The following is a 14,980-nucleotide window of genomic DNA, read 5'->3' on the forward strand; positions in this document are numbered from 1 at the left end:
CAGAAAAGAAAGTGTAAGGATGGTTTTGACCAAAAAAACAAAGCCAAACAACAAAGCAAACCGAAAAGAACTTTGCAGATCAAATTCACTTGGTGCAGCTTGACAGTTGAATTCAAATTTCTGTTCCTCAGTGTACATCAGCTATTGCCATAATACTGTAATAATTCACAAGCACACACACACACACACACACACACACACACACACACACACACACACATATATACAGACATATATATATACATACACACCCTGCTTCTTGGAAAGATTCAGATGGGCTCACGCTGCTTTCCTGTAATTTTATTCACTAATTGCTGAGTTCTTGATTTCTTACACTAATTAATTGCTCTCATATTCCACTATTGCAACAACTGAAGTAAAGAAAATCCACTGTGATGTACTTGAGCTCTTGTAAACTAAGAAAGGTTAAATAGTTTTAAATCTCCTTAAAATGTAGAAACCAAGTACCTTAAATGGTGCACTTAAAAATTCCAGCACCAAAAGAGCTCTTAAAAATTTTAAATTAATACTCATTCTCTATGCACCAACCCCCAATCATTTCCAAAGCAAAGCTCTTTAGAAACATTTAAAACGCTTCAAAAATGCTAAAATGCCATGTTCTTTGAAGAATGATTAGAGATTGTAAGTGCTTCAGACATTTTTTTTTTTCTTTTAATCTAAGTGTCTCCATTTGAAAGCTTGTCAAGGTGCAGGCATGGAAAGGGAATAAAAACTTAAAGGAGATCAAGATAGGATGTCAAAACAAACTTACAATTTCCCAAGATGGATTTATGAAGCAAAGCTGTCAGTTTTGCTGTCATGAAGCTTCAGAATAGCACAAGTTTTCAATTTTTCACCTCATCATTCACAGTGGAATTGCAAACTTTTTTTTTGACCTTTTAGAAACCAAGTCTGGAGTTGTGACATTTAAGTTACTCTTCTCCTCCTCTAATTGCATTGATTCTAGCTTTAAATAGATAATAACGAGACTTTTTCCATGTCGGAAACATGTTTTCCCACATTTTGGCAAAAAGTATATTACTAAAGTAAGAATGTACAAGTACACTCTCTTGAGGTCCAGGCTACCTACCAGATGCTTAGTGTACATCTATGGAGGTAGATGATGCCATTGCATAATACCTTCTGTAACAAGAGTGCTTGAATGATACTTGCACTGTGACTTCAGCTGTTTCTTGGTAATAGCCAAGTGGTTGGGAAAAAAGAATATGACATCTATTTATTTTTTTCCACATGGGTCTAGCTATACTGTTTTACTGTTGTCCCTCCACCCTCTGCCATCTTGATCTTCAAAACAGGGTTTCTCAACTTTAGCTTCATCAGAATCACCCACCAAATCATTGGGACTTGTTAAATTCCAGATTGCTGGGCTCACCCCCAGTGTTTCTGAGTCAGCAGCTCTGTGATTGGGGCCTGAGCCTTTACATTTCTAACAAGTTCCCTGTTTATACTGATGTTATTTTTCTGGGAACCACACTTTGAAAACAACTACTCTAGAGAAATAAAACGACTTTTTTTGTTGTTTTAATAATTGTAGGTGTTCTGGCATGTTGTTTTATGAATGCAAGGGTAGTCTTGCTGTTATCACATTCCTTGTCTACCACCCAGAGTATTTTTTAATCCAACGCACAACACCTTGTCTTTCCACTACGTCCTTTTCTTTGTGTTTATTTTTATTACTACATTAATAACCCCTGGATATCCTCTTCCTTCTTGTAATTTGGAAGCTTGAGGTTATTCTACTGAACTCCTTGAACCTGTAAATTTCTTTTGAATTATTAATTTGGATTTTAAAAACCTTATGGTTTAGTGTCCTTGTAAAATAAAAATTGCACCAAGTGGGTTACCAGGCAAGGAAGACTTTATTACTACTGCTATAGGGATCAAGACCATTGGGTAGGGGAGAGACATAGAATTGAACCCTACTGAATCAAAAAACAGGAGAGTTTTTAAGCACTGAGATTTGCTAGTGGAAAAGTTTTGGAAGAAGTCAGAGAGGAAATTGGTCAATGTGATCAGGCCAAATGTGTTTGCCAATTTATGCTGTGGAAGTTAGGCTCCTGCCCACCCCCAAAAGATGAGGGTTCTATTTTTCTCAATGATTAGGTTCCCCTGGGATGGCTCCCAGGTCCTTAAAAAAGACTTTCCTGAGTTTTAAAACTGGCAAGAGATTTACATCTTAAAGGGGTAGAAATACTCTAAGGAAAGGGTGGTAAGGAGCCTCTAGTCTGGAAGAAATCTGTATCAAGTTTGGTGAAGCTGAAAAGAGCATTATGATTATCTTCTTCGCCATTGCCCACTACTTCCTGAAGAAAACACAGCTAGTAAGTGGCAGAATTAGAATTCAAACCTAGGATCCTTCCTCACTGGGGGCTGTTTACTCTATTCCAAGGGAATTGGCCTGTATTCCTTCCTTTTTGCCCTGTTCTCTCCTGGTTTTTCATTTTGTTTTGCCTTGTGATCTCTTTTCTTTTTTTTTTTTTTTTCAATTTTTTCTCTCTCTCTCTCTTTTTTTTTTTTTCCTATTTCTCTCTTCAGTGATCACCTGAGTCTCTCACTCAGCCGCTCTGATGTCTTCTCTCTTCCCTTCCCTCTAGCTGCCACTTAGAATCCAGCTTTAATTTCTGAGCCTCCCACTGTGGCAACATCAGATTTCTGTCTAGTGTCTCCTAAAACCTGATACAGACTTGGTCAGAGCCCTGGCTTCACCTGGTTCTCACTTCAATTACAGGAAGATAGACAGATAACCTACAGGTTCAGAGCGCAGACTGTGAAGTCAAGTTGCCTGGGTTTGAGCTCAGATTCCACCACACGTGAAGTGAGCTTTGGGAAATTAATATGTCCAAAATTCAGTTTTCACCTTCAAAATGAGATTGTTGTGAAAATTAGGTTAGACAATTCATATAGAATTATTGGCAATTAGCACAATGCATGACACATACAAGGACTGACAATTAAGTTCATGAACTCATTCTAGAAAAAGTGCTACATACCTCATTGTTGAATATCACTATGGTCACCTTTGAAGCTATGCACCAACACCAGTGCTTAGTCCACCCATCAAAGCAATTTTGGAACTCTCTTTAGAATGGCCATCAGAGCTGTCATCATATTACCTTGATGTCCTGAATGCTATCAAAATGTCTTCCTTTCAATGTGTTATTTGTGTTTAGGCAAAGAAAAAAGTCATTGGGGGCCAGATCAGGTGAGTAGGGAGGGTGTTTCAATACAGTTATTTGTTTACTGGCTAAAAGCTTCCTCACAGATAGTTCTGTGTGAGCTGGTGCATTGTCATGATGCAAGAGCTCCTTCGGGACCATTTTTGCACACACATCTTTTTCATGCCAAGATTTTTAGTTAAGATTTTCCTGTTTTTTTATTGATGTTTACTTGATCTTCTATGCTTCTCACAGTCAGCTGATGATTTTGACACACAATTTGACAAGTTTTTGCAGTATTTCGTCAGGTCTGCTCATTACTGGCCTTCCTGACTTCTTTTCATCAGTGATACTTTCTCTCCCCTCAGAAAAAATATTCAATCCATTTGTACACTGCCATTTTCTTCTGGCATTATCCCCATAAACATGGACTAACATATCCCTGATTTCACTTCCGTTCTTGCCAAGTTTAACAAGAAATTTAATGTTTGTTTGTTGCTCTAATTCAAGCTCTGACATTTTTATTACAGCACACAAAAACATGCAACAATAATTAACGCCACTCAGCAAGACACCACCCACATGTTGACACACAGCTGTGAGACACTAATATACCAAGATTATGAAACCTTACCAAGTTGTTTGTACAGTGCTCCCAATGTAAGCTCACAGTAAGAAGTTCACGTACTTAATTGTTGTGCTTATAGACCTACTATATAATTATTTGCCATGGTTATCATTAAGCCCCTGAAAAAAAGAAAACCAGAAATACTTTGAATTCATATGCATTTCAAATCCTAAAGTCCTCAATTATCAATTTCAATTTTTAAAAATCGTTGGACTCTTCTAATCCTATGCCCTTTATCACTATTACTAGCATTCTTTTTTTTTTTAATCAAGTACTTTAATAACACTGGCTTTGTGTATAATGTGGCTCTCCCTGGGTCTTGGTGGTTGATGTATACAAGCTGGTCAGAGCTCTGGTTATGAGATGACCAGTTACCAAGCCCTTGTTGAATTGCTGAGGCATCCTTTCAAGGAGGAGGTATGACATTATCTTGATCTTTGCAAACGCTGACAGTTTAAGCCAAACTTCATTTTTCTTCATTCCTTTAACCCATGACATCAAATCATTTACATTGCCTCATCACCACTCCTGTTGATGCTGCTACTTTTCCTCCAGGTGATGGTGGAGAATGATATTCTAAGTCAGGGATTTGTGACCATCTTTCTAAAGCCAACTTTAAGTCACTCATTGGATTTGATTGTGACATTTTATTCTGTATGAATAAACCTACCTACACACACCCATCCTATCACTAACTTACCCCTCACATCAGAGTTGAGAGGTGCTTTATGGGCCCCAGCTCTTTTTCAGTGTTTCGTCCTCAGCCTGGAGATGAGTTGAATCATTTTTGTATGACTTTAAACACCTGGGCACCGGAGATTTTGCTGTTTTGTTATTCCAATTGTTGTTGCTGCTCTGGTGTCAAGCTTGCAGTGTGACACCAGATCAGACACAGCAAAGTCCATAATCAAACATTGCAGTCTGCCTTGGACTGTGACCTCAGAGTCATAATTTCAGTGATATAGTCTCAAAATTATTATTAACATTTTCAATATTCCTGTTACATCCTTTATTTTTCTCCCCGTGCATTATTTAGAACCCCATCAGTATTCTAAACCATTTAGATGGAGCATCCTGACTCGACCTATAACTTTAGGATTATTAGTAATCAAGTCATGGGAAAAGCAGAGAAGATGCCTTGCTGAGACCACGTTCAGGAGGCACTGTGGGGTCATGGTTAAAACTTGAGCTATGGATCAGTCTGCAGAGATCAAATTCCTGCTCCACCATTATTTAGCTCTATGAGCTGGGTTGAGTTGTCTAACTTCTCTATACTTAGTTTCCCTACTTGTAGAGGCAGTATTTGTGTTTACTATTAAAGTGATTTTTTTTTTCTGGTACTTACAGATACTAAGTGTTCAATAAATACTACTATTCTCCTTCTCAAAAATTATCACTCTCCCCAATTTTTCCCTCTTTCCTGCAGTTGCATGTTGTATTCCTATCATTTGTTTTTAAAAACCTCAGTTTAATTTAAAGGCCATATTTTATAATCTTGATAAAAATGTTACCTATCGCTTATTTATTTTGACCTTTAATGACACAGAAGAATACATCAATAGTGTAGATCAGCAGTCCCCAATCTTTTTGGCATCAGTGACCAGTTTCATGGAAGACAGTTTTTCCACAGACCAGGTTGGGAAGGGGGTGCAAAGGATGGTTGCCGGATGATTCAAGTGTGTTACATTTATTGTGCACTTTATTTCTATTATTATTACATTGCAATATATAATGAAATAATTATGCAACTCACCATAATCAGTGGGAGCCCTGAGCTTGTTTTCCTGCAACTAGACAGTCCCATCTGGGGGTGATGAGAGACAGTGATACCCGAAGTGTTTTGCATATGTCCAGTCTACTCCATAATCTCTTTGTGGTTGCTGTCACTGCAGAAAACCCTGCTTCACAAAGATAGGATGTTGGAAATGAAAGCAGGCTTTTCAGTGTTGATCTGATAGGAGGCAGTGCTCAGGCGGTATTGCGAGTGATGGGGAATGGCTGTACATACAGATGAAGCTTCTCCTCACCCAATCACCTCCTGCTCTGTGACCCAGTTCCTAAAAGATCACAGACTGGTGTAAGTCTAATGACTAATGGTTTAATCTATGTCTTGTACTACATTCTTGCAACCTATTAGTTTGCAAGATTATTAGTTTGAATAATCGTCTATTAGTTTGAATTTGCAGTCATAAAAATTTTGATTGGTGTGTTTTCTCCCAGCTGTTCTGGTTAATACCTAGAGCCCAGAACAGCTATTGTTAAAGGCTCTGCAGCTGCTTGACTTTGGCTGCAGTGAAAAGCATTGAGTGTCCAATGGATATGAGATGTGGCAGGTGTTTCTCTCTTTGTCTTCAGTGGAAGGAAAGGAGAGATTATTACTTAAGGGCTTCTACACACTGTTCCATTAACCTGCATGTTTGAGAAAACCACAGTCCACAAACATCACTATGATTTTAATCTTCTGTGTCATCTGAAGGATGCTCAATCATTATGAAGGTCAAGTCCTCCTTGGTCTACCCTTTGGCCATATTAACAAGAGTTCTTAAAATATGTAAAATGAGTAAAGCATCTTAAACACTTAAATATATTGCAATAATAATAATAATACTCACCATCTAATGGCCATATAGCTTGTGCCAGGCCCAATATTGGATTCCTTGCATTTTTAAAAAGAAATTTTATAAAAAGAAACAATTTTTAATATCAAAAGTCTATGTTGTTTCAAATTTTACACATACACAAATTAATATTCAATGGTTTAAAGATTAGAAAGAATCAGAGTTCAGACTCATTCATGTCTCTCTGACTTTCTTTTATTTTATTTTTTTGAGTTGGAGTCTCACTCTGTCGCCCAGACACTAGAGTGCAGTGGACGCTCCCGGCCACTGCAGCCTCGACCTGCTGGGCTCTGGCGATCCTTCCGCCTCAGCCTTCCAAGTAGCCAGAATTACAGGCACACCCTACCATGCCTGGCTAGTTTTTTTTGATTTATTGTAGAGACGAGGTCTCGCCAAGTTGCCCAGGTGGGACTCGAACCCGCGGACTCAGGCAATCCACTCACCTCAGCCTCCCAAAGCATAGGATTACAAGCTGAGCCACCAAACCCGCCCGTCTCTCTGACTTTCAATGCTATACACTTTCTCCTAAGTCATGCCATTCCTTAAAAGGGACTTTATATGATTTTCAAAATTGTTCACTTATGTATGCCATGCGCCCAATAGCAATGATTCAGTTCTTCTACTTACACTGCATATGGAGATAAAAGATGATTTCTGACTATGCCTCTTCAAAATTCAGCTGTATGGCTGTTGGAGAACCAGGAATTTGGAACCATGTGACCCACACGTCATAGGATTCCTCCTCTTTAACCTCTATCACAGTCATTTTATTCTTCTCATTCCAGCTTTGTAAGATGTTTCAAGGTATTAATTACTCAGGGATAAGGAAGGGAGTTTGCAGGTACCGAATTCAGAAATTTAGGATACCGTTTACCAATTTATCATCATAGTAGAATATTAAAAGGCTGAGAAAGAGTGCTCATTCTTAATCCCTCTTTTCCTAGAAAATTTACACATCTGAAAATATGTAGTGAATACTTCAATAAAACATGAGCCAAACATATGGGAGGAACATTAGTTAATCTCATCCAGCAGCAAGCACCTCAAATGCTTTAAGGATGGGTTCTAGAAAAGTAAGCAAGCATACTCAGCTCTGTGCTTTCTCTTTTCTCTGTGCACTAAACAGACTTGTTGATTCTTATCCTCATGCCAGGCTCTGAGTCTTCCAGCAGCGCAGGCTCCTCGGGATCGCTGTCTCGCACCCACCCACCTCTCCAGAACACACCCCTGGTCTCAGGTGTGGCAGCTGGTTCTCCAGGCTGTGTGCCCTATCCAGAGAATGGAATGGGGGGGCAGGTCGCTCCCAGTAGCACCAGCTATATTCTCCTTCCACTTGAAGCTGCGACAGGCATCCCGCCCGGAAGCATCCTTCTTAATCCACACACAGGTTAGTTACTACCTGCTTTATCAGGGACACAAGGTTATCAGGGGATTGTTCTTATCTTGTGAATTTGCTAGCAAGTTTTCTGAAAATTTCTGAACAGAAGATCTAGGTGCATGAATTCCTGTGTAGCATTCTGTTTAGAAAGAGCAGATCTGTACTGTAGCTATATATATATCTCCATATTGATAGTGATACAGATATAGATGCTTCCCAGAAGCATCTACTTTTCTCTCTGTCTTTTTTTTTTTTTTTTTTTTTTGAGTCAGAGTCTCACTCTGTCGCCCAGGTTAGAGTGCTGTAGCATGCTCACAGCCACTTCAGCCTCAACCTACTGGGCTCAGGTGATCCTTCTGCCTCAACCTTCCAAGTAGCCAGAACTACAGGTGCACACTATCATGCCAGGCTAATTTTTGGTATATTGTAGAAACGAGGCCTCACCAAGTTGCCCAGGCTAGTCTCGAACCCCTGGGCTCAGACAGTTCTCTCACCTTGGTCTCCCAAAGTGTTAGGATTACAGGCTTGAGCCACTGCACCAGGCCTTCTGTCTTTTTCCCTTACCATGGTGTCTCTCATACATTCTTAGGAGCAGAGATCAGAGAAAATCGTGGAAAACCTGTATCATGTTAAAAGTGTTTTTGCATTCAAGGATATTTCAGGAACTTGAGGCATCAATTGAGACATACAGTGAATTCTTAACTATAGAAGATACTTTCTCACTTCAGAACTTCACCCAGCTTGGATGGGAGAATAAGAAACAGCAGAGGTGAAGTAGATACAGAGAGCAAATTCATGTGTATTTTAGGAATGTCAAGCCTAGATTGGTTTTGGTGAGGTTTAAAGAATTGTTCACTCTATAATTATGTTTCTACCATGATGAATAGCCATTGCTTCTTTAATTTTGCATTTCTCTAGTGGATAAGTTGACTTTCATATTGAATTCAGCAAACCTAGGACATTGAGATTCTGGCATCAGCAAGTAGACTAATATCTGTTTCAACCAACAACAATTTTATCCATGCCCCCACAGCCATTTGACAATATCTGGAGACATTTTAATTATCATGACTGGAGGAGGAGGGGACTGCTATTGGCATCTAATAGATAAAGGCTAGAATGTTAATCAACATCTTGTCCAATACAGACCCTCATAGCAGACAGTTCTCTAGTTCAAAACGTCACTAATGCTGTGGTTGAGAATCCCTGGTTTAAAAAGCTTGACATTAAAGAAAATATGGTATACACATACACCATGGAATACTATGCAGTCATTAAAAAAGGATGAAATCGTGTCCTTTGCAGCAACATGATGGAACTGGAGAACACCATTCTAAGTGAACTAATCCAGAAGCAGAAAAACAAACACCATGGGTTCTCACTTATATGCCATGGCTAAATGGCCACAGAGATGCAAATAATAACCCTGGGGACACTAAGAAGGGAGGAGGCAGGAAGAGGGATTAGGGTTTAGAAATTTCCAATTGGGTCTAATGTTCACTATCTGGGAAATGAGCCACCTGAAACCCAGTCCCTACCATTACACATATGTCCATGTAGCAAACATGCGCTTGTACCCCCTGAATCTAAAATGAAACAAAGTTATATTTTAAACACAGAATAATATAATCCTCTTCCTGGAATTAAAACAAAATGGAAAGCTTAATATCAACTAGTCACTTCTTACAATGTCTTTATTAGAACTCTGAAAAAGAAATTGAATTGTCTTGAAATAGATCTGAAGTTTGACTTAGGTAATTCCAGGATATTTCTTCAATTAGCTAAGCTTGAAAATGCAAAACTGGGTGAGTATCTCATAAAAATTATCTGACTCAATCGTCTCACATATATAGTGCTACTAGTAATTAGAAAATTCAGAGAAACATGAGAGCTATAGCAAAATAGTTACTTGAATAATTACCACATTTTCATAAAACATATGGCACATTCTCAAGGTCTGGTGTTTGACTGAGACATATTGAAAATGCCATAAGCTTGAGGGAAAAAAGGCATAATCATTTTATTGAAAACCATTTGAAAACTTCAGATTAGATACTTTTGAGGAGTACTTTTGGGTTGTTTTTATTTTCTTTGGATTATTATAGGCACTATAAAGGAACTGTTAAAAGACCAGGATCATAGTCATTACTCTGGGCACTAATCAAAGTACTATCCGACTCTGTTGGCTTAAATTCTTTCACTTTTAATTGAGATAGAGGGCTTGCAGAAAACAGCACACACTAAGCATTTATTTTGAGTGGTTTGTTTTAAGCAAAATTACAGAGTGTTTCAAAAACTCTCGGCAGAATATTTTTAGGGTACAATTCAGGAATATTATTTGTAATGATAGCATGATTTTGCATGTGTATGTGTATATTATCATCTATAATCTTGTTTATAGAAAAAAAGAAACAGAATGCTGTGTGGTGCCAAGTCCCAATTCTTATTCATTGGACCGAGTCATTTAGAGCTGTTATCAAAATATCTTTTGTCAAAGGATTCCAACTAAGGAAAAGGATATAATAACACTGTCGAGCAGCTTCTCCATACACATTTGTCTGATTTGACAAATGCCAGAAATATCCCTAGGCCAGAAGGAAATGTATAAATACATCGTATAATTTAGATGAGTGGTGAGTTGCAAGGTTAATTATTATATTTCTTCTCTTCTAGAATATGTTTATTGAATATGTAAATTGAAAATATACACACGTATGTTTGTGCACATGTATATTATACACATATGTATACGTGTATTCGTGGTGTGTGTATGTGTGTGTAGGTGAGCGTGTGTTTGTATTTATCTACCAAATCTCTTATATGCCTCCTTTGGGCTGGGTCTCATCTTCTTTGTCTGTCCTTGCTGTGATCCCAGAAACTACACTTCTCACCCTTTTAAAAATACCTTTCTGCCAAGTACACAACAGAAAACTTTGGTGTTAAAAACCAAGAGCATGTGATTGCTTCTTGTGTGAATTGTACTTGGGTTCACTCCATTGTTACCAGAACGTGTATAAACACCTTGTGGAGAGGGGTCACGCTTGATTATTGTATTTTACTTTTGTGCTTCTCCAGAATGAATACCAAAGTCTTGGGCACTGTGCAGGTGCTCAATAATTGCATCATTATTAAAAAGAATATCTACTATCTGTTATATATGTTGATGTGGAACAGTTTTTCACATAATGTCATATATTTGACATGTGACTCATGTATAAAACTGTGATTGATAAAATATCTATCTTAAATAAGAACAGGACAAGCAATAATTTTAAAATACGAAGGTGTCTGTCAATCATGTGTCTACTAAATTAAACAAAAATGAAACTTCCTTTGTCAGCACGACTGACTTGGCTCTTACTAAGTACTAAATATTTGGCATGCGGAAATCAACCCACTCACATATGCGCTTGCAGTTTCCCCCAATAGAACCATAACCTCTAATTTTGTCTGACCTTAGGCTCAGTTTTCAGCTGGTCCATTTCTAACTCTAGACCTCTTGCTGTTCCTTGCTCTTCAGGCATCTGGATGAGTGAGCTGCCACAGAGGCTGTTTTTCAAAGCTGCCTCTGTAAAACATCTTCATCCTTGCAAAGCAAACTGGGACTCTTGATCATCCTCCAGCTGTCCTGAACCCAGTCTCCCTTTGGAAATTTTTAGTAGAAAGCTCAGCTCTGTTGGGCTATTTTATTTAAACTCTGTGCGATCTGAAAATGCCAGCAGCATTGGCATCCTACAAATACTTGTTAATGCCCGTATATATTGTTTTGTCATTTTGTTTGCCTTTATTCAGAGCAAATTCAAGAGTGTGTTATGTGAGGGCAGGCCAACTTCAGGGACCTCACTCTGAGGAGACTTTTAGGGTCATTCTCTCTCAAATGCTCCTCATGGGCTTCCATAATGCATACTTTAATTTTTATCAGGACATCTAGCATCTTTGTATCCAAACTGCTTCCATGCTTTTCTTAAAGGCACCATGAAATTTATGTGTGCTTTCTATAAACGTATCTTTGGAAGGTCTGAATAAATGCTTGCTTACCCATAATCAGTAGTTTCTTTATAATTTGACTATCACCTTCTAAGAACTAGGAAAGGAAAATCTTTTTCTTGCCCCTTTTCTTTCTTTTAAAATAATTACTCTTCTGTCTAGTACATAGCAGAAATGATTTGGTGTAAGAAATCAAGACCATATGATTACTTCACTTCTTGTATAAATTGCCCTTGGAGGTTCATTTCCTTGTTACCACCATACATATAAGCTTCTTGTAAAGAGGCGCCATAGTTAATTATTTTTTATTTGTTTAAACCTTTTTGCTTCCCTGGAATGGATAACAAGTTCTTGGGGACTGTGCAAAAGTCAGTAATTACATTATTACTGAAATACTTTCTAACACTCATTATACATATTGATGCGGTGAGTAGAGCATTTTTTCACCTAATGTCATATATTGCAGAGGAAAGAGCACTCTGGTGTTATTCCTTTTCTCTGCTCCTGCTGGCTCGTGCTGGCTCATTTCTGTCACTGTACTCTCTTCACCTATGTCAACACCCATGCCAGGGCCTACTGGGTGTGCCTGTGCAGTTTCTGACATGAAAACCTCCTCTAGGTTGAGCAGACCTAGGGCCAGCCTGTCCTTTCTTTCCCCTTCAGTCTTCAGCAGCTGTCATTCAAACTAATTGCTTGTATTCAGTATAATTGCATCGGGATTGGTAGAAATCATAGAATATAGAAAGGCTGTCAGTGCCTGACTTGAAAACCAATCGTCACCTATCCTGGGTCTCTTCGGAAATTGCTTTTGTTCTCTTCTCTGGCATTCGTCTTCTTTCATGTTTCTTCATTCTTTCCACCTCCTTCCTTGGTGAGCATACAAATCAATCCTTCCTACTCTTTTCTCTTTCCAGAAGAACCTGCCATCTGTCTCTATTTAATTGAATTCTTAATGCTTTTTTTCATATATCTTTAGAAAAATTTTTTTTCTTCTAGTCCACAGTATATTAATCATATTTCAAATAGAGAATCTAGAATTTATCAAAAAGAACACATAAATATTTGGGGATTATATTTTTTATCCTAATTATGATTGGTTTTTCATACTTCCTTCATTCTCTCTGGGATAAATTGAAAGCCGTATAGTAATATAGTAAAGATCTTTTCTTTTTGATTTCCATTGTGTGTATGTGTGTTTGTCTGTGTGTATGAGCACAGAGTGAGACTAATTTTGAAATAACCTCAGATGATGTTGCATGCTTGCCTTTGTAATTTAAGAAAAAAATTAAGTACCTAGAATTTTTCTCTAGTCTTTCTAAAACATAGAACACATAAATTTAAAAGAAAGAAACGGCCGGCTCAGTGGCTCAGCCTGTAACCCTGCGCCTTTGGGAGGCTGAGGTGAGTGCATTGCCTGAGCCCGCGGATTCGAGACCCGCCTGGACAGCAAGACCTCATCTCTACAATAAATCAAAAAATCAGCCTGGTGTGGTAGCGCATGCCTGGAATTCCAGCTACTTGGAAGGCTGAGGTGGAAGGATCACCGGAGCCCAGCAGGTCGAGGCTGTGGTGGCCAGGAGCAGCTACTGTACTCCAGTCTGGGTGATAGAGTAAGACTCCAACTCAAAAAAAATTTTTTTTAATTTTTTAAAAAAGAAAGAAACACACTGGAAAACTAAAGATTAGAACACTAAATGGGCCGGTGTTTTTTTGTTGTTGCTGTTGTTTTTTTTGAAAACTGAACCTTTTTAAAATCCTGTCTTAAATTGCTAGGTTGGTGAGGGTGGAGAGAATGGGTTGCAGATCTTGAATCTAGAAGAAACTTATTTTTTAAAAAGAAACAAATATAAAACAATCAAATGCAGCTAAAATTAAATGGCAGTGATGGCAAAGCAAGTGCCTGGAATATGAAGAACATAAGAGAGAAAGAGAGAGAGAGAGAGAGAGAGAAACACTTGACTTAGTCATTGCCCTGTGAACAGAATTCTGGCACATCTGCTTTCCCATCATATCACATTGTTGTTGGTTATGAAATGTTCATCAGAACTTATTTAGTTCAGACAGGTATGTGTATGAATATGCAGCTTTTAAAATTTCTTGTTACAGACCTTCAAATATATGTGTGCTCAAAATTTATGACAATAATGAATAACACTAAGCTCTCTACCTGTGGCCATTGTGTCTGGCTTCACTACAAGCACAGCATTTTCCTTCTCAATCTGTTCCACTTTACTTTCTTAATTTAAATTACTGAGGGCTAAAATACATAGGAAGCATGACCTGCAGTCATCTGAAGTATAGACTTTGATAAGTTTTTGCATATGTGAACACCTATGCAAACATCACCCAGAATCTTACAGTTGCTTCCCTCGTGCTTTCTCAGAGGTAACACTGACTGATCTGACTTCTATTGCCATTGATTAGTTTGGCCTGATCTTGTATGTAATAAATAGGATTATACAGTAGATGCCCTTTTGTGACTGATTTCTTTCACTTAGCATATTCACTTAATTAGCTTAGCTTTCATTTTATAATAGTCTGTTCTTGTTGTTTGTATATCATACAACCTTTATTACCCCACTAGAATATTCTTTTTCTTTTGGTCTGTATTTAAATTTTTACTTATTTAACTTGCCCCTTTTTGTTGCTATTTTATCTCATATGACTGATGACCATTGGTTCTTCTTTTTGCATATTATTAAAGAACAAGACTGATTTCCTCTGCCATCACGTGCTTCTTGGCCTAGATAAGAAAGCTCATGCAAGCCCTTAGCATCAGTACAATCTATGGACTGAGGAGCTTTAGAATATGTGCTTGGGAAGAACTCAGCATACTGCCTCCATGAATGTCAAGATGAGGAGGACCTTCTTCTGAAATACCACCCCCATTCTGGGAGCCCTATTCCTTCTAAGCATATCGCTCAGGTTCCCAGAGACTATTTCTGTGTCTTCAGCTTGTAGACAAACATTCTTAATGTTCCTTTTCCAGTAGAGTTACCATGATTATGGAAAAGAGAAGAAAGTACTTACAAGTAGTTTCACACACAGTTTGCCAATCTATTTCTCTATGTTCTAATTCTTCTTTACATGCCCAGTACTGGGTGTGATTTCACCTAGAAGCATGTCTCTCATTCCATGTGACTGTTCTTGCACTGATTACTAATTTTCGATTATGAATGGAATTTTTTTTTGT

General features: G+C 38.1%; 1 protein-coding gene across 1 annotated transcript in view; it reads left to right on the forward strand.

Moving 5' to 3' along the window:
* The window catches only part of LOC110595374 (cAMP-regulated phosphoprotein 21-like), a 33,331-nt gene that overhangs the window by 9,972 nt on the left and 8,379 nt on the right, over positions 1 to 14,980 (forward strand). The window contains exon 4 of the mRNA XM_021710757.1: positions 7,576 to 7,809. Coding sequence (XP_021566432.1) covers positions 7,576 to 7,809 — 234 coding nt within the window. The remainder of the gene's footprint in view (positions 1 to 7,575; positions 7,810 to 14,980) is intronic.

Source organism: Carlito syrichta, unplaced genomic scaffold (genome assembly GCF_000164805.1).
Source record: "Carlito syrichta isolate Samal-C Ts95f unplaced genomic scaffold, Tarsius_syrichta-2.0.1 Scaffold301054, whole genome shotgun sequence".
Taxonomy (NCBI): Eukaryota; Metazoa; Chordata; class Mammalia; order Primates; family Tarsiidae; genus Carlito; species Carlito syrichta.